This window comes from Carassius auratus, chromosome 7 (assembly GCF_003368295.1).
Source record: "Carassius auratus strain Wakin chromosome 7, ASM336829v1, whole genome shotgun sequence".
Taxonomy (NCBI): Eukaryota; Metazoa; Chordata; class Actinopteri; order Cypriniformes; family Cyprinidae; genus Carassius; species Carassius auratus.
Window position 1 is genome coordinate 2,842,957 of NC_039249.1, and position 22,584 is coordinate 2,865,540.

General features: G+C 37.5%; 2 protein-coding genes across 5 annotated transcripts in view; both read right to left on the reverse strand.

Annotated features, from left to right (window-relative positions):
- rgs12a (regulator of G protein signaling 12a) overlaps positions 1–16,926 on the reverse strand; it is a 33,073-nt gene extending 16,147 nt beyond the window's left edge. For 3 of the 4 annotated variants that reach the window (XM_026266611.1, XM_026266610.1, XM_026266609.1), the window contains exons 1-3: positions 16,818–16,926; positions 14,071–15,963; positions 12,835–12,936 (exon numbers count right to left, since the gene is read on the reverse strand). In XM_026266611.1, coding sequence (XP_026122396.1) covers positions 12,835–12,936; positions 14,071–15,855 — 1,887 coding nt within the window. In that variant the 5' untranslated portion in view covers positions 15,856–15,963; positions 16,818–16,926. Of the gene's footprint in view, positions 1–8,709; positions 8,873–12,834; positions 12,937–14,070; positions 15,964–16,817 lie in introns of those variants that run through there. The other variant, XM_026266613.1, reaches the window with a different exon arrangement.
- A 969-nt stretch (positions 16,927–17,895) lies between these two features.
- On the reverse strand, positions 17,896–22,040 carry msantd1 (Myb/SANT-like DNA-binding domain containing 1). The gene is made up of 3 exons (XM_026266617.1): positions 21,515–22,040; positions 19,103–19,381; positions 17,896–19,024 (listed from the first exon to the last, which is right to left on the reverse strand). The coding sequence occupies exons 1-3, from the start codon at positions 21,769–21,771 to the stop codon at positions 18,736–18,738; spliced, it is 825 nt and encodes a 274-aa protein (XP_026122402.1). The 5' UTR covers positions 21,772–22,040; the 3' UTR covers positions 17,896–18,735.
- Between the last annotated feature and the right edge of the window lie 544 nt (positions 22,041–22,584).

The following is a 22,584-nucleotide window of genomic DNA, read 5'->3' on the forward strand; positions in this document are numbered from 1 at the left end:
CGGCTTACGCTGAACAACTCAAACGAGGGTATACTAATATAATTCATGAGTCTTAGCCATTACTATTATAATCTCAATCCGAGACCCCTAGATAAAGACTTTGTTCTGATGTAAACCTCACTCTTCATAAGAACAGAAGAGGCCTCTTCTATGCGTCGAATTGCAGTGAGGGATGAAAGCTAGTAATGGGAAAGAGAAGGAGGATAGATTGAGAACGGAAGAAAATGAGAAGCTATGAAACAGTGGAGCCTGAATACCGTTCGGTTTGTGCTACCACCCTGGTGTATTTGGTCAGAAACACTATGGCAACAATTCATCTCAGACCACAGACTGTGAGGCCACCAATGACACGCGTCTAAGGCAGGGGCGCTCTCTCTCTCTATATATATATATCACACGCTCCCATGAGCAAACGTGTTATTAGACGGGGTTTTAGCAAAATCTGGTAGGCGTACTGCGTGGCAGGGTTCAGCTGTGGCTTACAGACATCTGGTTGTTGTGACCCGCCGCATGACTGAGGGATGTTTCTGTGAACAAATCAGATGCTTTGAAACTTATGAGAAGCAAAACCAAGGAACTGTATTTATGGATTCCAAGAGGAAATGATGAGGTAATTTCTGTGTTTAGAAGAAAACATGTTTGAGCCTGTTCACTAGAATAGGAAAGGGGAAATCTCACCGCAGATCATCAGACCGTAACGAGGCTCATTTGCTTTCTTTGGTTCAAACTTGTGTTTGTATAACAGACCTACACTTTAAAAATGATAGTTCATAGTTGTAAATACAATAAAGACTATTGGAGTGCATACTGCTGCAAATTCCTTACAATTACAAAGGACTTTCTTCTGAAGCCTTTGCACAACTTTGCCATCTACCCTTGTTCTCGTGAATCTTCACACCTCCACTGACGTTACGCAAATAACCTGAGCCACAACTACATGTGTGGCAAAAGCTGCAGAGACTCGCTCTGTTTATATTTCCACCTTCTGGAATACTTGAGGTGACGACTTGCCCTTTTAACCTCCATGAAATAAAACTGGTTTATACTCCTTTCATTTTGATGTGGATTTACATGCAGCGGTTTCATTGTCTTTACCCCAGACAGTTTACACTACCTCTAGGCTGTCGAGTACAGTCTTTCTTCTCATTCGGGATGTTCTGTGAATTCAAACAAACACATTCTAGCTTCTTCTGGTGACATTTGTTGATAAAGAAAGACAAAACCCATCGCCAGAGCACACTATCTCTAAGCTACAGCTAAAAACACCATTACAAAAGGCAAGCAGTTGGTCTAAACAAAATATCTTGGCTTGTCATAACATGTTTAAACTGAACTTACTGTAATACACATAGACAAAGACTATTTAAAAGGAGCCACAACTACAGGCGAGAACAAACTTAAAATGTTCAAGAGACTTAAATTGAAAAACAACTTGCATATTTGCTCTTTTAAAAAAATTATAATAATGTTTTAACAGATCTAAGGATTATATTATATTTGCTTCGCTAATAAAACCACTCTAACATAAAAATATAATAAAATATTAATAGAAATATATATATTTAATACATTCTACAATTTAAATGTCAAAAATATATATATAATCATACTTTAATTCAGTAAAGTATCAAATTAAATGTACTACATGCACAGATTTTGTTCTGTGATCTGTGTATCCAGTTATGTCCACAGGAATATATTAATACAAATGTACAAATGTAAGTTAAGTAAATGCAATGCAATTAAGTTGTGACTAAATGTTCGACAACTGTGCCATTGTAGCTCATTTTAATTAGCTAAATTGAAACTAAAGTAAGTGAGGACAGACGTCCAGACACACAACTGTGGAAACATCAGACTGTGAGACAACTGTGTCTCAAGTCCAGCTGAGCCAGAGACTCCCTGCCGCAGCTGCTCGGTGTGGGAGTGCAAGAATGAAATAAAACAGCTAACGAGTAAAGCAGCTGATCCAACCAAGCCCGATCATTTGTACTTGACAAAAAAACAACAAAAAAAGAATGAAAGCACGACTGTAACCTGAGAAAAAGATTGTAGCACAAACTCACCACTCTTGGGGGACGCTTTTTCCTGAAGGAAAGTCTCCTAATGAAACTCATATTCAGGAGGCTTCTTCTCTTCGTCTGTGATTTCGGGTTCATTACTGCAAATGCATGTGTGGGTGATTGTGTGTGTATATGTGAATACCTGAAAATCTCCACCCAGGATCAGATAGCGACAAACAGTCTTGTCGGTACAGGTTCAGTCGGCCCCCAACATACGACAATATGTTAGAGACTAACTGAATGTTTTCTGCTGTAGTCATCCTAACTAACCTGTGATACTTCCTCAACCTCTTCCAACCAATCAGCTTCATAATCAAACTGCTCCCTGTATTTATTTCTAGTTTTTTTTTTTTTTTTTTTTTTTTTTAGTTTAGTGAGAGAATTAATTTCCGTCCTTTAGACAAAGAATGTCCCATAAATTCAGATAATATTTTGTCATGTGATATTAATTAATTTCAGCCCACTGTACCATTTGCTTATTTTTAAGAAAATAACTGAAAAGTAATAAAAAAAAACATAACATGAATTATAAAAAAAAAGACTATTTATCAATTAATATATTTTTATTAATTAAGCATTAAAGTGAATTTTAAATTTAAATATAGCAGATCGTTTTCATTATCGTTGATGTAATCACTATCGAAAAGCATTTTCATCTGCAGTCCTGTTAACCGAGTGAATGATTATTTGAAGAAGTGTCTGGAGATAAATTTAGATGTTTTAGCACTGGGCATGATGGGTGGGCCTTTCCCAGACTAAAGCTACCAGGGAAGGGTGATTATATTATATGCTGTTTGTCTTCTTCATTTTGGTTTCAAACCAGTTCTCAACTGCATTTTGGGGATTCTGTGGTAGGAAAAAATTGAGTTTGCCAGCTCTATATAGGCTGGGCTGGTGTGTATGTTTCTGAGTGAGAATAGACTGTGAGTGCATGAATGTGTGTATCTGGGTTGGGTGTGTATGCATGAGAGAGAGATAAAGAGGGCTGTAGATTTACAATATTAGTTTCCGCTTATTCTCAGTGAACAGCTCCAGATTAAGGAAGTGTCATTCTGCTGGGTGAGCAGCTTGATCTGACTTTATAAACTGACTGAATGAACACACTCCTACTGTACATGAGCTAAAAAAATATATTTTAAAGTTTAGCTGAAGCTGTAGCCCAGCAAAGCAAATATGATTCCAGAGTATTCTTTAAAGGGGGTAAATCAAATCTCTTCCTCTTATCCCTGGCAGACAACAAACTGCCTGAAAATAACATCAGAGACCTCAGAGGAAACTTCCTTTGTGCTCGACTGAGGAAAGGAAAGCCTGATAAGATGGTTTGCTCGAGCAAAATGTGTCTACATCAAGTGTTCATTATACTAGCTGCCAATTTTCATCCCTTTCTAAGCCCAGAACATTTAAACTAAAGAAAAAACATCACATGGTTTGCTATTCACCTAATATAAAGCAGTAACATCTCAATGAAACCACATGATTACAGTCAAGGACGAAAAACAAAACCAGATGCAAAATGGAAACCACAAAATATCGTTTACCAAGGCCACGTATTCTCTTCCCAACCATAAAACGAACCACAGCAATACTTTAACCGCTCTCTTTGAATACACTGCCTGTGCAAGACCGTACTTGTAATCATCAGGACAAAATGCAAAACTCACACTGACCTGGATCTTATGAGGAACAATGACTGGCTCGTCTCCAGGTGTAAATGATACCCCATTCATTTATAAGAGGTCACAACCGGAGGACAGTGTCGGAATGTTTGGCCTCTGGACAGAACATCCTACAATACACTACACTACAATACAGTACAGTATCTAACCTGCGATCTATAGTTACAGTCATCCTTCTAGTTTCCATTGATGTTTTTGTGTCCACATCCAGAGTGAATCAGTGAAAGTGAAACCTGTGTATCAGGTTAACTTGCAGTCTGCATATGTGGTATGCACATTAAGTTATTTTGCTGCAATATCTAAACTTTAAAGTGTAGACCAATAGCAGAACTACACTAATGATGGATAAAAAGTTGTAAGTTTTTTTCAGTTTTTTCATGAGGCAATTCCAATTAATGATCATAAGCAAATTTGTAGTGTAAAAGCTTGAATACAAATGCCCATAAGAGGCATATCTTTGTGCGTTTACACAATTCCACATTTGCATCTGTGATTTGCACGGGATAAACATCTCTCCACTCCTTTGTGTAACGGTAAGTCCTGGAGGAAAAGCATCCATCATCATCTAAGCTTAACCCATGACCCCACCCAAATACACTTTCAAGCGTTCTCTCTTTCTTCCCTCCCTTTGTACCGAACCAGTGGTCTTTCAAACTGAAACCTTACACTCATAATTATAAGCGGGTAGATCTCTTTCCTGACAAAAATAGTTCCCTGTGACCAAGTGTATACCCGCCAACCGCTTTCAAAGCTATGGTGGAGTACTGGAAGGAGACGACCTGTTAAATGACTGAGTCAGGCTTGGGAATCAAGGAAATAGTTCATGGTATGCATGGAGGTTCTCCATTTTCAAAGAACCATTTTTAAATGCGAAGCGACTGAATAAAGTCTTGATTTACATTATTGTTTTAAGATCGGTCTCCATGTTAGTTATAGGCTATATTTACACTAGGGAACTTTCTTTTTTAAAACACATAACATTTGCTACAGTTACGCCTGATGCTTACACTTCTCCAGCATTTTCAACCCTCATGGCTGCCTACATTTGCTCTGTGTATCCTTGACGACCATGTCAACAATAACATCATGCTCATTGCTGTAGCTGCCAGTGACTAGCAACCAGCAGTGTTGCCCACTGCTTTCAATTGAAAGTAGCTAAAACTGGTAGCTAAATGTCACTAGATGCCATCATAATGGGAAATTCACGGATCTATATAAAGATCAGTGAGCAAGATGAGAACTTAGATGTCTTAGGTTTGTCCAAGAAGTTAAACTGAGAAATTGGAACTAAACTTTTGAAAAAAAGTCTCAAAAGGGGTAGGGAAGTCACAAAATCTAGCTACAAAATAGCAAAATTAGAATCAATTGCCATGTGAAATGCGTTTTTGGTTGCGTAGTATGGATGGAGAATGTTTCTGAAACGCAGTGAAAACGCCAGTGTAGCTGAGGATCAGTTTCATTTTATAACAAAATACACACTAGTGTAAACACGGCCTAAATTTTAGTAAACTCCCTACCTAGACAGAATTTTAAAGGCACAATATGTAAGAGTTCGTATTATTAAAACAATAACAAAGGTGAAGCTTGATGAGGCTATGAAGCAGGATGTTCACAGATGAGGTAATTAATACATTTTTTATTACCTGTACCTTCCACACTTATTGAAACAACGAATAGATTATACAGAGAATGTGAGCAGCGAACATTTAAACTGTGAAAGAACATTTTGACTGACTTAAAGTCTAGTGCGAGTTTAAGCACTCTCAAAAAACTCCCCTTATAATCAGTCAAGCTGTCTATACACAGTTTTATGAATGAATGTCTTACATCATACCACTGGTCGTATATAGATCAGTGCATGATACGTACATATGCACTTTGTTGTTTATGATGAGAGAATTTCCATGAGAGCTGTATTTAGTCAGTGCGTGCAATGATCAAAAAACTGATCTGAACACCTCTGATTGTTCATTGCATTCATAAGCTCAGCACCCTCATATTTGATTGGTAATAATATATTCGTTATTATGCACAACACTGTAAAAAATCATGGCGCAACTTTGAGCAGATCTAAATTTAATGCTATGGCCAACACTTTTCATTTCATTTTCGTTTTATTCACAACAGCCAAAATGAATTTAGTTTAACTGTACAGCAGCATTTGTGCCCGTGTTTTGCCACAGTTTCTACAAGCGGGGATATTATTTACTTCAATCTAAAAGATTTTTAGATTTTCTTTTTTTCTTTATTTAACAGAGGAGACAGCAATATAGGCAGCTCACTAAAACTGAGATCATAAAATTCATATAATTTGGATAGTTCACCCAAAAAATAAAAATTCTGTTATCATTTACTCACCCTCATATCGTTCCAAACATGTATTCTGTATCCTTATGTATTCTGAGTTGTTTTCTTATGTTGAACATACAAGATATTTTGGAGATTGCTGGTAATCAAACAGTTGGTGGTTGCCACTGACTTTCATAGTACCTTCTTCATACCTTCTTTTATGTTTAACATATCATACAGCAACTCATACAGGTTTGGAACAACATGAGGGTGAGTAAATGATGACAGAATTTGTATTTTTGGGTGAACTATCCCTTTAAGTGACAAATGTGATTCACACATTTAATTTTTGCATGAAATCTGCATAAATGTAAATAATGGCGGGTCATGATCCATGCCAGCAGTTGTTGAAGGTAGTTGAAGCATAAAGTGCTGATTTGAAAAAGGTTAATAATGAATGGTAACAAGCAGCTGAAAATGACTGCTAAGTTGCTCAAACAGGAAAAACTAAGCTGAGATAAAGAGAGAAAATTAGCCCCCTGGCTGCGTCCTTCAACAAATAAAAACAAACAAAGTCTGAGTATAACCCACATCAAACATTTTACATTAGCTTGCATTCTTTCATGTGAATAAGTCAATGTCTTGAAACAATTAGTTTGTACCATCACTAATGAGCAACAGTGATGTATGTCCATTTGAGGCAGACACTCCTCGAAAACTTTCATGCGATTATTTATTGTGTTACACCCTGTCTGCACCGGACATAATGCAACAACAGACGTGCCCAGTGTAGACATGCTGTTATCGTCCGATGCACCAGCTCTTGGTTAAAGGAAAGGGTTGTGGTGAGGCAGCAGTGAATACAGGTTGAGGGTGAGAAGGGTGTTAGCTATGGAGATAGCTAAGAGAGAGAGAACCATTGATATAGTTCACATCACTCTTCAAACGTTTGAAGATGCTAGCTTGGCATAACTATTAAAAAGTATTAAAGACCACTCACAACAATTAACAATATTGTAATGATATTAGCATTCACAAAAGTGGATATAATCAAAATAAGCACACGCTGCAGTTTTGTGACCTTTCTCAAGCCTTTTAAACAGGTTGGAATCTGTTTGGCTGTCAATGGTTTTATCACTTATCATCTGGAAAAAACACGTTCACCCAAAAATGAAATGGTGCGAAAATGCCCAAAAGTGGGTAGTTCCACAATTAGTTCTGGTACTATGAAAAGGTACCTGCTGTGCCAAAGGCCCTATTGGTCCACTTGAGATATAGGTGGTGGTAATGCACTTATAAGTCTGCAATCCTCCATAAAGCAAGAAGAAGACGATGACATATCAAGCGCCTGCTGCTGAGAACGTGCATAGGATGATGCGCTCAGGAAAGTTCTAACAGACTTTGGACATTGCGAGAATCAGATGTAAAAATATATATAAATACTCTTCAGTTTCTTGAACAGACCAATCGTTTTGTGTCTTTAGACATCAGTGTATCGTCACGAGCCACAGGGTTAAATTTGGTTTTGTTTGTGTATGTTTTTCTTAAGTTTTATTGTATATTTTAGCCTTGATTCCCATCCACTTACATTATAGACTTACAGTGATAGACTTTAACGGTTTGAGTTAAAAATCTTGTTTTGTGTTCTATTGAAGAAACAAAGTAACCCACATCTTGGATGCCCTGGGGGTAAGTAGATAAACATCAAAATTCCTACAAACTATACCTTTAAAGTGAGTCCAATTATATTTTTTTCCCTTTGATATTATCATTATATGATATTATATGTGTAGACTTACCAATTCTCATAGAATCACAGCAATTATTAAAACTTTATAGTTATAGTTATCATCCTCTGTGTGAATGGTCCATTAAAGTAAAATCAGGTCAAAGGAAGCATTTCTGTTGAACAGAGGAATATTCACATGGCTTGTGGTTTTGGGTTACCAGACCTGGGAGCACGGGGAGGCCACGCATCTAGAGAAAGAAAACATCGCCCTTTAGCAGAACAGGTGGCCTCTGCTTAAAGAATCTGAAATGCAACTGTCAAACCACATGGAATAAGGACAAATACTGGCAAGGAAAATCATCCAAGAAGAATGAGCACCAAGTACAGACTTGCGTCAAAGGACTGGACATGTTTTGCCTCATCTAGGAGTAGATATTTGTATGTTAAGTCATAATGGTGACTTCAAAGATAACTGTCACCATCTACGTATACATAAAAAGCAAAGAAAGAACAGCAAATAATGGAATGGTATCTGTACATAGGCATTACACTATGTGTTTTGCAATGACAGCAAGGTGTGTGAAAGTGAATATACTTAGAGAAGTGTTGACAGATCGCTTAAGGCTAAATTCAACAAAGCAGTTTCTTTGTTGAAGACCAAACCAGAGGAACAAGAAGAAAGGGTCCAGTTTAGAACTCTGATGTCCTCTGATTCAAGTATGGTTTACTTAAAGTTTAGTGAGTATAAAGTATAAAGTGAGTATTTAGTGATTCCACTAAATATTTTAGGGAGTCACTCCAAACCGAACAATAGATTCCAAAGCTAGATCACATGTTTCTGTCAAAGCACAGAAAAACTTTGGACAATCAATTTCTAAAAACTTCTCATTCTCACTATATGAATGAGTTTCATCCAAAACAGATGCAGCAGACACTACAGAAGGAAACTTACAGCAGAGTGAAGAGTTAAAGTTGGCTCCATTAGTAAGTATTATTAGTCCTCAGTGCTCCTGTAGACACCCAGTGTAAATAAACATGTCCATTCAGCCTAATGCTCTGAGTTCACAGGATGCAGTTGGAGTGAATGTGTCTCTTTTGAGTTCCAGCTCTGTCACTGATTTCAGCCTGTCTGAGGTTCCCTCCTCCCATCTCATTTCACTCGGCACTTTAGACATATTCTCCTCCCACTGACTCCGCTAGAAAGAAAACCCTCACTCCCTCAGACCTACTGAAAAAAGCTGTGATGTCATGTTGATTTGAAAAAGAACTCAAAAATTTTACTTAGTTTTGGACAGAGTCATTGTATCTCAGATTCAATAAGTTGATGATTTGAGTCATGTTGACTTTCTTACTGAATTATTATTACTACAGTCAAACCTGAACACAGAGAAAGCATTTTGTTACAAAAAACATTCAAATTCTATAAATTTTTTTACAAAAATGAAAGTGAATCTTTTATCAGATCTTATTTCTTGTGGGTCTAATCTGATTTCAGTTTTCGGACTCGTTTTGGCTATATGGGTATAGCCATAGCAGGGATGTTCAGTTTAGTCAGTTATCGGTTGACAGACCGCAATGAAAAATGTGGCTGAATTATACAATCAGTTAAACGGTTTAAAAAGTTAGTATTTGTTAGAATTGTTAGCATTTTAAACGGGTCACAGACACTTATCCTTTTCTTATTTAATAAAATTCTAATTTAAAATAATCTTGTTGGTTAACAGTTAATAATCAGTTAACAAGCGTCGGTTGTCGGTTAGGGAAAATAACCAAAATGACATCCCTAAGCCATACCAATTAATTTGAGTGTGTATAATTGTGTGTGTGTGTGTGTGTGTGTGTATGTGTGTGTGTGCGCATGTGTGTGAGTGTATATGTCTGTTTTGCACTCTTGATGTTTTAAAGTGTAGCCCCTTCTTTGCCGTCTACTTTATTTACTGCATTTTAGTTTAATTATTGCTTTTATTTTACATATTTGCTGTGTTACAGTCACACCAGTTCTAGTATGTGTATATAAGTGTGTGTGAGTGGATGGGTTGGTTTTGCACTCTTGATGTTTAGAGTTTCTCTAAGTCATTGCTGTGTAAATTTTTAGTGCATTGTTGCACATTTGTAGATTGTACACACACAAATTATCAGAATATTTGTGTTTTTGTTGATTTCCCATTCATTTCCAGTGGTCTGTCATTTTTGACCAAAGACCATAGGTGTGACTATTTTTTTTACGACCACTTAGCCTTCTCGAATCATGCCCTAATTTTTTATTTGTGTTCACAATCCAAAATGCCATAAAAGTCACCAGTTTCATACCATTCCGATGAAGCTGTGATTTTTACAAATTCAAAAGTGAGAGCACCATCCTCATATAAAAGAACACAAACCAGCCTTCCTTTTTCTTGTCTTTCTCAAAAACACATAAAATAACACTTAATGTCAATATTTAGCTTGCATGCTAGGAACTAGAATGGGAAGTTCCCTGCTAAATGCAAAAAAAAATATTACAATTAGAAAAAGGAAAACCTTTATTATATAGTGAAAACAATATAATTAAATTAAATAGCGTTGCATTGGCTCATTTCAATCTAGTAAAATAAAAATTCTTTTTCTGGGGGTGTAGTTGCATCATATCAGCAGGGTAACCAATCCTTCAGTCCTTGAAGGTCTCACATGATAACAACTCTAGAAAAGGTGATCATGTCCAACTTTATGAGGGTTTTGTTTTGTAACACTGAACTACAGTTTTCATATCTGTTACTCACACTATGAGCTACAAGTTATTTATCTGTTTTTTTGTTGACAGTTTTTGGAACAATACCGGATGGATTTTCCAAAAATTCAATTTTCTTCATCATTGATATGATACAAACCAACAGCTGTTATAAATCAGCTGTAAATCCCAATTGCTTGGAAAATAAATCTACCGCGTGCTATAAAACGATCAACGGCAACAGCATACAATTATGTTCATTAGTATCTGATCATAGTTTAGATGATAAAGTCCAAACTGGGCCTATTTCCTTGTCCAGTTTCCTCAATAGAATACATGCCTCCTCTGCTGCTGAATACTGGTAGAGCTCCACATACTGGGCCAGAAACACAAACTCTTTGTGTGCAGGACTCTACAACACACTTTATCAATCAGTAGTGGCAACAGCAATCTTCTGTGCAGTAGTGTGTTGGAAGCAACATCAAGACAAGAGCTGCCAAAACCCTCTAAAGCTTAATCAAGACGCCTGGCTCGGTCTGGTGCTAAGAGAGGTGCTGTCTGAGGGGTGGACGCTGCCCAAACTCTCAGCCGTCATTAAGGATGCTTCGCATTTACTCCATAAAACTATTACTGCTCATTAGAAAACGTCTGTGGTGTTCTGAGGTGTACTTCCTTCTCTGCTGATATCAGAACAGATATGAGAATTGCATCAGCCAATGAATCTGTACTCTATTAGTGTACAGAAGAGATTGCTAGAGCAAATTTACAATCTATCAGTGACTAAGATTATATTCAACAAGTGAAAAACCATTATATGGTCACTTTCAGGATTATATACATGATATTTCTACTATGTAAAAGCCTGGTTAGTAAATATAATGATGTTGAGTTTGTTGCAGCTCCTTTAGGTTAGCAAAAGAATTCTGAGAACATTACAGAAATGAGCTGTATGGCCTTTCATTAAGATGTTATCTGGCAACAAAAAACATGCTTAGACTAGGCATTTTCCAACCAAACAAGTCTCTCCATTTCACATCCCCTCCCTCTTACTCTTGTTCTCCTGGTGAGCACCAGCATGACTGATGTTCTCATAACCACACTTTCCAGTCTGCCTGACCACCAGAGGGGCATTAGGTCCGTGAAAAAGGCTGCCTCAAGTTCCAGGAAAAGCCAAAAGGAAATCCTACTCCTCTCAGATTCCACACTTGGAGAGGTGACAAACCTTTTCCAGCTTCAAACCTCAAGAAATTTGCTGGTTAAAATCCACATGACTCCATTAGTGTGCACAAAACAATATTTAAAGGTTTGAAATGTATGCATCAATCTTAGCCTGTTGTGTACAAAGTTCTCAACCTAGCAACAGTTTTGTTTGAAGAATGCAACAAAACCAAGATTTGAAGTAACAGTCATTCCAACAGCAAAAATGGCCATAATTTGCTCAATGGTATGTTGCCTTTTTTTCAACAACAAAAAAAGCACCACAGATACACTGACTAGTGGAATATACCCAAAGATTTGGGCTATATACGATTTTTTAAAAGAAATTAATGCTTTTATTCTGCAAGGGATGCATTCAACTGATTAAAAGTGACAGTAAAGACATTATAATGTTACTATAATGTTACAAATTAAATTGATTTCGAATAGCTGCTGAAAAACATAATATACAATACAATATAGTAACTGACTGGAAGATTTTCAGTGAATAGGAACTTAAATTTTAATTAAAGTTAAATTTGTCACACAAAGCTACCACATGACTTCATGAATCTGCTTTAATGGTTTTCAACCTTTTAGGAGCAACAAATATAAAAAGGAGCAGTGAAAATTCTTTTTTGTGTTTTTGAAAAGGTAGCAACATATGGGTTGAAAAGCCACAAGGAGGAATAAATAATTAATGTTTGCGGTTGAACTATTGTTTTAAATGAACACAGAAAAACTGCTGATGGTTTAAGTTGTGACTGTTCAGCCACATAAAGGCTTCTTTACATTTGGGAGAGGATACTAATGGTACCATCATTATCATGCAGAGTACCACGTGTTTCTAACAGTTTCATGGTTATCCATGTCCACTGAAAATAGAAGAACATGATTGTGCTTGAGAATAATGCAACACCACAAAGGCCACTCTGTGTTTTTAGAGCGAGAAAAGAACTGAGTTTCTCAAGTGAAAGAAGCAGGAGTTTGAATTGGATTAGAGCATAATACAATCTGACTGACCCTCCTAAACAATTAAACACACCTGTATCTCTGTTTTCATCCGTCATATGAGGCATGAGCACTGCAGCAAATCCAAAACTTACAAAAACTATGATTTCATAGTATAATGTGTATGATGTTGAAGGCAAAACAGAAACGGGTATATCTTACCTCAAGGTCATTTAGTGAATGAGCCAGACTGAGTCGTTGAGCAGGAACTGATGGCCTTCGTATAGAGGTACGTCCCCTTGTGAGTGCCCAAAATAAAGACCCCTAAGAAGACAAACATTAAGTTTACAGTTTCGGTGTGTCTAACATAAGATGGCATTTCTATATAAATAAAAAAACTAATTTAATTCCAGGTCACACTGTATAATTGTAGAATTAAGAAAAAAGAATTACTATATATTTACAATTGGCTACCATGCTCTTTTATCAGTTCGGTTACTCCTCATTTAAAACTAATTTGTAGTTCGACAGGAATTTTTCCAAACAAAAGGAACATATAACAAAACAATTTACAACTGACTACAATATTAATTAATCATTCATATTTTCAATACATTATCTCATTGATTGTAAACGGGAAATTGGGCTAACTGCATTGAAAATGCAAAATGGCTTTTTTTTTCTTCAAAAATCAGATTTTTTAAATGTACTTTGATCAAATTAAATTAACACAATCTTTGATATATAAACTGCAACACCAATTACATTACAATTGGTTAAAATGTTAAATGTACATTATTAAATTAAATGTTTACTTTGATTTATAAATTTTAGATACGTTTTGCATCTAAAAAAAAAACTTTTCAATACATAATTGATTTAGGCTTCCAAATTAAATCTGAAGGGCAAGACATGTCAGAGGGAGACAGATGCCTAGCGATAAATTATCAGTGAAAGGAAGGAAATAATAATATTCTTCTGTTCCCTTACATGGCTGACAAATTGTTGCTAGGTGACTCTCGACATTGTTAATAAAGCTAAAGCTGATCCATCCAGCTTAATCATATTGAACTGCACTAATCAACCCAATAGCTCCATCTGCTGTGCCTGTTACTTGCAGTGCCATCTGTTCCTTGGCTCATTGTATTAAGCCCTTTAACTTAGCATAGTGGCAAACTGGCAATAAACCTTCCATAAGACTGACTGCAGGGCAGACAGCAAAGACAAAGCAAAGATTGTCTCATTTGATTCATAAAACAATAGTGGACAAGCTGTAAAACCCCCAAAGTAATATTATATGGTAATTTATTATTACTCATACATAAGGTTAATTACATTATTTTGCTAACCACCCAGAACACCTTAGCAACTGCATTGTTGAATGTAGACCAAGGATTTATAGTGTAGTATTACAACAAATTCAGATACCAAGTCATCAGAAATTAGTTTTATTCTGACCTTATTTTCCCCATCCTTATGCTTGGCTGCACTACTGAAGAACCTGGAGTTCAGCTCAAGCTGTGGAGTGAAGTTCATTTTCTGAGGATGTCTGAAATCTTCTAGTGGTTTGTATCGGAGAGTCGGGATTTGTTCCATAGCTGGAGGAAGGATGCTACTTTTACTTGTGGGCCCATCGCTGTCCCTTTCCACCAAGCATTCAATGCTGTTGGGACGAGGCTTCTGCCAGCGAGCCTTTAAGCCAATGGAAGGTCTGCGCTGACTGGTTCTCGGTTTAGGTGGCAAGTTAGATTGCATACTAAGAGAAAGAGGAGTAAAAGCTGAACTGTCTGCTTTGGCTGAGAGACCTACTTGAGCAGCTCCTGCTAGCGGTTCGGACAGAAGGCACCTGCACTCCGGTTTGAGAAATGCGCTGTTTCTGTGCTGTGAGTAATATGGTGGTGGGTTGGAAATGTTTGGAGTCGTGAAGCTCCACTGGCCACTGAGACTGTCTTTATCCTCCGGCGAAGCATTTCCGATCCCGCTGTCACTGCCACTGCCATTGTTACGTGCGCTTTGTGGTTCTTCTTCAGGATTCTCGCTGTCAAGTTTCAGTCTCAGTTTTTCAACGTAGTCCCCCATGTCAGAATAGAGGACAGACACAAAGTGAGAAATCGAGTGTGGAGTTTGAGGAAACTCCAAACAGCCTTGGGTGTCTGGATCCGGAGTGCAGGGAATCCCAAAATGCCCTATGATGCTTTGGTGCTCCTTGTGTTCATAAAGCTCCGGATCTACGAAAAACACATGACACAATGTCTTCAGGGTGCTTGTCTGCATTCCAGCATGAATAGTTTTGGTGGTATCAACCGAGACAAGGCCAAAGAACCTGCTGTCCTCCGTGCAAATGACACAGAGCGCCAGGTTCTCTGCTGGGTAAGATGCAAGAACGACATCACGGTCATCACAAAGCTGAACGCTGTTGCATTTGACCCTCATGATGACCAGCGAATGGGTCTTCTGCTCAATGCCAATCTGACTAATGCATTCACGGATGGCTTGCAATGCCTTCTCCTCAGATTGTGATGTTACAAGCTCCAGTTCCATGGAGTTGATGTATCCCACAATCATTGCGATGTTCAGGATGCTGGGGTCAGATGCAAAGTCATTCTGACTCTGAAGGTCTGAAAACACAGAATCCTCACTTACGACTCGAGACGTCTCATCCTGTGAAAGACTTTTTGACCCACGCTGTTGTAACCAATAAGACATATCTGGTTCAGACAAAGGTCTTTGTTTTTTCTGCTTCTCTTGATGGGCTGTCATGGTGCCCTGATCAGAGATCTCAAAGACAGTATCAAAACTTCCAACCGACTGAAGCATCGGCTCCCTTATGTCCATACTGTTGGGGAAAGGATCCTTTTTTCCTGGATTGAGCCACAGCATTTTACTCTTACTCTGACAACCCAGCTCCTCGTCACTGGAGCAGGAGGCAATGGGTGACCTGTCACCTGATGTGACCAGCAAACACAGTGATCGTGATGACGCACCAATCAGCTTCACCACAACTTCATGCGACGCCTCAGACACGTCTGTATCGTTCACACGCAAGATGAGGTCCCCAGGCCGCAGTCCAACACTGTACGCTGGACTCCCTTTTATTATTCCCTGCAGGACACAAGGTGTTTGCCCAGCAATGGTGAACCCGTAGCCAGCTCTACCACGCTCCATCTCCACCCTGCGCATCGCCGGGCTGGGGGCGCGGTCCGAATAACTCATAGTCGACTCAGCTGACTTCAGAACTCTCATTTTGGTGCTGGAACTCACAATAATAGTATTTTGTACTGGTATAGAAGTTTCGTTCAGATACAGTTCCAACCATGAACAATCATCTTGCTGCACTGCTAAGGATCAAACCTGAGGGGAGTAAAGAGAATAAGGTTATACTATGGCATTTAAATAGATATTACAAAGGCAAATATATGTCAAGTCAAGTGAACTTTATTTCTATAACATTTAATGCAATAGAGATCGTGTCGAAGCAGTTTCACAGAGATAAACTGAAAAGCAGCTCTATTTTAATACGTGAGATGATAATAGAGATCTAAACCTTGACCACACACACACACACACACACACACAAACATACCTATATTTGTTTTGATAAATTGTTTCACCTGGAGGGAAACAATTTTTCAACCTAATCCATATTTTATTCTTTGTATCATTTGAGTTGATTTTTACATAAAGACAAATGCATCACACTGATGAAAAGGCTTTGAACACACACACACACATATATATATATATATATATATATATATATATATATATATATATATATATATATATATATATATATATATATATGTGTGTTTATATATATTTATATATATTATGTTATTATAAAACATAGTATTTTATAAATATCTCTACGAATCGTATCTTGTATTTTTAAAAATTCACAACGCAGACCTAAATGGAGAAAAAAAACTTCAAAAAGGTAGCTCAAATTGTGAAATAAGGATAAATTAAACTGTTTTTTTTTACCCCATTTCTTAAAAAAAATGTTAAAATTATAAACGTGAATGGTCTTTTTTTAAGAAAAGAAACAGATACAAAACTATCCGTTTGCTCTGAGAGGTCTCGTGTCACGACAAACACTTTTCATTCACAGTATACGTTACGTAAACAAACATGCCTTGCAGACGGACTTCTGTCACTTAAAGTCCACGTATTTATTAACAACAAATGTATACCTCGCCGCTTACCTGCACTTTCTTCGTTTCTGCACTTTCTTCGTTTATTTCGGAACTCCCTTCGCGCGACGGGCTTAAACCACTGCCATTCACTATTGTTGCGAATACAAAGCGTCATTCTCTTGTCGCTATGGCACCGTAACGTTTGCAAACTGATATCAGCGTTCTCATTGGTCGACAGACGTGTCAATCATGTTCAATATTCAAATATATACGGCGCTCTCATTGGCGGATGGAAAAACCTTGCTGTTTTTATTTTAATGTTTACTATATACTGATAGTACTGCATGTGACTGAGTGCACTTAATAGTAGACGATTATTTCGACAGTATGAATTAACGTACATGTATTAAATAGCATTCACTGACACATTAAGTATTTTAAACAGCAGCAGCTACTACATATAAACCATGGCAAGACTACAAATGGCTTCTTAAAGTTGCATTCAGATGATCTTATTTTTCTGAAATACAGCAATGTGATATATATATATATATATATATATATATATATATATATATATATATATATATATATATATATATATATATATATATATATATATATATAATAACTATAGCTGAAAATATAAGTTTACAGTTGCAGTTCATTTTTTTACATTCATGACGCCACACCCAGGTCAGTGAGCACTAACGTCTTCTTATCAACAAACAAACCATTTCATGAGGCCCTGAGGGGCCATTTCATCACAGACAAAAGAAGAGAGGTGATGAAATGCATAGTTGTACACCGTTTGTTGCTATTAATTACCATGTGCACAATTTAAGACACAGCAGAAAGGATTAACTATCTTGCCTGCACATTAAGAAGAATTAAAGAGCATGTGGTGGTGCATTAACCATGATAATGTTTGGGTGCAAGTCAGGTTCAATCTATCTGGCAACTTTTGGGAGTCTTTAAGGTTAAGTGACAAATGAGGATAGTCTGATATAATAAAAAGGAGCTTAGAAAAAAAATCTAGTTTTAAAAACACATGCCAAATCCTTAAAAATTTACTCTTTCTTTATGTAAAAATAAGCTAGTAGGTTGTATGCAATACTATTTTGAGTTAGTCACTCACTTTAATTTGACAGACAATTGATTCCAATACTTTTTAAAATATTTATTTGTTTTCCCCCCTCAAGAATTTAAACTTTTTAATGACACTTTTTTTCTTTTTTACAGTCTTTGGACAGTTTGACCACCTAGACATTTTTCACACCTCACAAAAATATGTAAATTATGTTTAATCAGAAAAGGGGTGAATTATACTAATTTTATGCAAATGTCATTTTTTCTTCTTCTATCTGTGTATAATTCAATATATAAGCTAAATATGAGTGTCAGCATATAAACTGCTACTAAAACAACTGCATTTCGTAACATTTAGTAACATGTTACATTTTGCTATGCTATAACACTGTAACGCTGAACTGTAATGCTACTAACTAAACAAAAATGTGTCCTCTGCCATTTCGAATCCATGTCAGCCTAATTCTGTTTACATTATCAGCAACCATTTGGTGTTAGCTGTCTGACCTGAACTACTGACCTTCTGGAGTTTTCTTGAACACCTTTCTGAAATCTTTTAGATGCCAGTCAACCATGACTGACATTACATTGTCTAACACAGCAATTAGAAATCAAATAAATCAGATTCCATAAAAAAAACACATTTTGTGTCACATAACAATCACCATTTAACTTATGAGGACAGAGTTTTGAATCAGATAAATAGTGATTTTTTCAATTGTTTTTTGCTTAGGATAGCTTACACCTGTCAACATTTTTGAATAACATATTTATTGTAGAAGACTGAACAGTGTCTAAAATGAACATCTAACTAGTTGGTTATATACTTAGATAGCATATAGCAACGCTTCCTCTGCAAACACAAAAAAGGTCCATATCCCGTATCCCGAGGTCACTGTCACTCAGTTGTAGGTGTTCCTAAACTCTTTGAGACTGGTGGGTTAGGCCAAGAAGGGGCAGATGGAGCAGGAATCATCTTCTCCAGGAGGTTCATCATTCGCTCCTGAAGCTGGAGGCTCTGCACCTGCAGGAAGTTCTGCTGATGCATAACTCGGCGAACTTCATGACATGCCTCCTCAACGGCGCGGCTTATCCTGCGTTGCTCCTGCAGCATTGCATCCAGGACACGCAGCTTCTTTCGGCGCAGTGACACGTGTGTAAGCCTCCGCCTTTTACGCGGCTGTGACCTGCAGAAGACAGCATTGCATTTTTAATTCCACATTTATGAAACTGAAACAGATCTGTGATCAGTTCGAACATGTTACCTAGTCTCAAAAGAACTCTCAGAGTTCTCTGTTAGGCCTTCCTCCTCATCGTTGATTTCCCTCTCCTCTGAGGAGCCCGTGTACTCGGGTAGAAACCCACTCGGTGGAGCCGACTGGGGCACAGAAGTCTCGAGCTGAGAAGTGGAAGGGCCAGACGTCGAGAGGTTTGGTGGGCTCATATGGGCATGGTCTGGTACCTTTGACAAGATCCTCTCAATAGATTTGTAGTACGGCCAGTCAGGTGTAGCATTGCTTTCATTTGCTGTGTACTTCAGCTTCCTGTTAAAAAAGATACTGTTAAAGTACTACTTTTGTAAAGTACTACATATTGTTGTAGTGTTAAATGAGTTTAAACTCTGTAAGGTCCACTGTTGTGATGTTACAACATCAGTTTTAGCTTGACTTAAATAGAGCTGCTCGTGTCTCTCTCTCTTTCTCTAAGACAACATTTACACAACTAGGGCCTATTGGTTATCCTTGCAATGCTATTGGATGCTAGATTAAAAAAAATAGGCCATAAACTCAAACAACCAACAAACTTCCCATGAAACACATCATCTTGTTTTAATGGACAAATCTACATTTAAGTAAAATGCCAAAAAATAGTTTTCTGTATGTGATAAGTAATGTGTCTAGATCATGTAGATAATTAGGAATTGTTGAATGCATTGATCACTTTAGATTTTGAGCTTGTTATGTCAATGATGTCATTTTACAAGACTGGGTTAATAGGGTAGCTAAATTTGCCTGTGCACCTTGCACATTATATGGATTAACTGTGCTTCTCACTTGCTGCATTTGAAAAAAATACTAATAGAAACATGCTGTTTTTGATCATTCAGGATTTCTAAATGTCTTTTTTGTTACCATTTTTAGATTCATCAAGATTTTATGATAACTAAATAAGTTCAAGTGGAAGAATAAATTATCTATTTGAAAATTGTAAAGTATATGTGTAGCATTTGTATCTTGTCAGTTATAAAATGTCCTGTTTTTTTTTTCTAGGTGTTGCTTGTTTGCCCTAATATCTGCTTGCTGCATGAGGGACAGGTGATAATTCTCTGGAATGTGGGAGGTATCAGTGCTATTAGCATGATAACTGAAGGACACAATAAGCTATCAGACAGCATTGTGTGAATTCTGTGAAATGTGTGAATTCTTTAAAAGGTGTAAGTATATAGGGGTTCATTTGCACTGATTTTTAGCCTGGAAATACTCATTGTTTTTAGAAATATGGGTGCCATTTCCATTTTAGTCTTATCATATGTGTATCATTTCACAGATACAATGCAATGAAAATTCTGAGGGAATTTAACTACTTTTAAAAGCTGTAGTTGTAAACATTTATCTATAGTTGTTTAGTGTATTACAGTAGCTGAAAGCAGCACAAAAAGACATAAATCGCACATATGCAGCGGTCAAAATTAATGTTAATAAAATTAAAAAAATATAAATTATTTATGAGAGTGCTTCATAAGGAGCCTACAAAATAAACCACTAAAACGTGTAGAATCGTAGTATTACTACGTCATATTACGCCCCCCCCCCATTTGTGTTTATTGCAATGTGACAAAGTGATTTTGATTTGATTCACGTTTTTTAATGTTGTCTTTGTTCTCTGTGTTTTGCGTATTCGGGGTCTTTGTTTGTTTCTAGCCTACTTGAGTTCGATATCTTGACATTGTCAAACTGGCACGCTGTTTTGTTTCAGCATGTTTTGACTGCATTGCAGTCCTCCAAGCGCTTCTCCATTACATTGTTTTCTCAAACCGAAAGCATGCATACTTCGCTTGTTGCAGACACTGCGCCTGACGTAAATTTCGTCATCAGCACAGCCCGCTACTGCCTGTCCTGATTTTGGATTTTCAGCGTACACTTCTGCGCGAATAACAGCGCACATGCAATGCGCACGCAACGCAAGTAGGCGGTGCGCATGCGTAGATCGCATGTATCCGAGTTTACAGCGATCGCGGTACGCTTTGAAAGACTTGCGCGCTCAAGTGTGTGCACTACGCGAAACGAAGAAAACGAAGTATACCTGGGCATTTATCTTCATTTTATATACTTAAAGTTTACAAAATAGTAGGAGTAGACACTTGTGCAGCGATAAACAGATTATTTATATGATCTTTGGCCAGACAGACAGACAAATATAGATAGATAGATATTTATTTTGTAAATTCCGTACCATAAATATATAAAAACTTAACAATTGATTAGTCATATGCACTGGCAATAACTTTATTTGGACAGTTTTAATGGCAATTTTCTCAATATTTTTTATTTTATTATTTTTTTCACCCTCAGATTACAAATTTTTGACTTTTGATTTAATACTTTATACTAAATAGCCTATAAACTGCATAATGTATCATACACCTTCATATATTTGTCATATTAGTATTTACTTGCCTGAATTGGAAAGTCATGTTGGTAATCTTCATCTTGATTTCTTCCCTGTGTCGTTGTTCGCCGGTTAATTCATAAAGTTGCTTAGCCATCGTCTCGTAGATCTTCGCGTTGCGCTTAGCCTTCTTTAGCTCTGTCACATACTCTTCCCAAATGTACACAAGAGCTTTCATCTCAGAATCCGTCCAGTTACGAGCCCTCCTGTGCTTCTCGTTGGAGCCTGGCACTGTGTAACTGAAGCAGAGGTCCTCAGAGGCCATTTTAAGAACAGATTATGGACCTTTCGCTCGGGTTTATGATTTAAGCTCGGTTCTTTCTCAGTGCAGTCTGTTTTCCTGGCCTTACTTTGCTTTCTCAAGCATGTGCTTGTGTGTGCAAGAGACAGGCCTCTGCTGCCCTTCCCCCCATGCTTAGTTAAGAGGCCTCAAAATGGAATCTGGAGGGCTGGAGCAATCGCTTTAAAAGCTTTTAAAGGGGGAAGTTCGTCAGCATGATGTCAAGTTACCCTGGCAACAGCCCGTTAAGGCCCTCCTCTTCTAGCCAAACCCTTCCCCTTCTCCTCTACTCTTTTGTCTCTGTCAGTCTGCAGCAAAAAGCTTTTAGCTGAAAGCCAACAAAGTGGGTCGGGCAGGCAGAAAATCTGCATGTGAAATACGAGTCCTCTGGGGACTGAGAGCGGCAGAGTGTGCTGTTTCCTAGACAACCCGTCTCTCTCCAGACCACTTAGTCCTAGTGTTTATGAGCTTAAAAGCTTTTAATAGAGAAGGGGCTAGAGGGACATTGTAGAGAAAGTGCATTTGCACTTGAAATAACTACAAGAAAATTGAGAAAGAAAATGAGATTGTTTTGGTGTCAGATCCAAAAATGAGCAGTCAGGTTGATTTGGTATTAAACTCGGTCTAAAAAGGGTTTGGAATCACGCACGTTAATTTTGCAGGCATGTTGTGGGCACAAAACTTGTTTAGGTTAGCGTGATTACCCCTCTGGGCCTGAGACCTTTTTTACCACAGTACATTTGCCCTCAAACACTTCCTCGACTCTGACCGCACCCGAGTGTTTCAGATTACTAGATC

What these genes read in the sequence shown, in the direction of transcription:
- msantd1 (XM_026266617.1), bottom strand. Translation starts at nt 21,771, where the DNA reads ATGGCCTCTGAGGACCTCTGCTTCAGTTACACAGTGCCAGGCTCCAAC. An exon ending in AACATGACTTTCCAATTCAG is followed by an intron (nt 19,382 to 21,514) that starts GCAAGTAAATAC and finishes CTTTTTTAACAG; the next exon opens with GAAGCTGAAGTACACAGCAA. An exon ending in GAGAGTTCTTTTGAGACTAG is followed by an intron (nt 19,025 to 19,102) that starts GTAACATGTTCG and finishes TGTCTTCTGCAG; the next exon opens with GTCACAGCCGCGTAAAAGGC.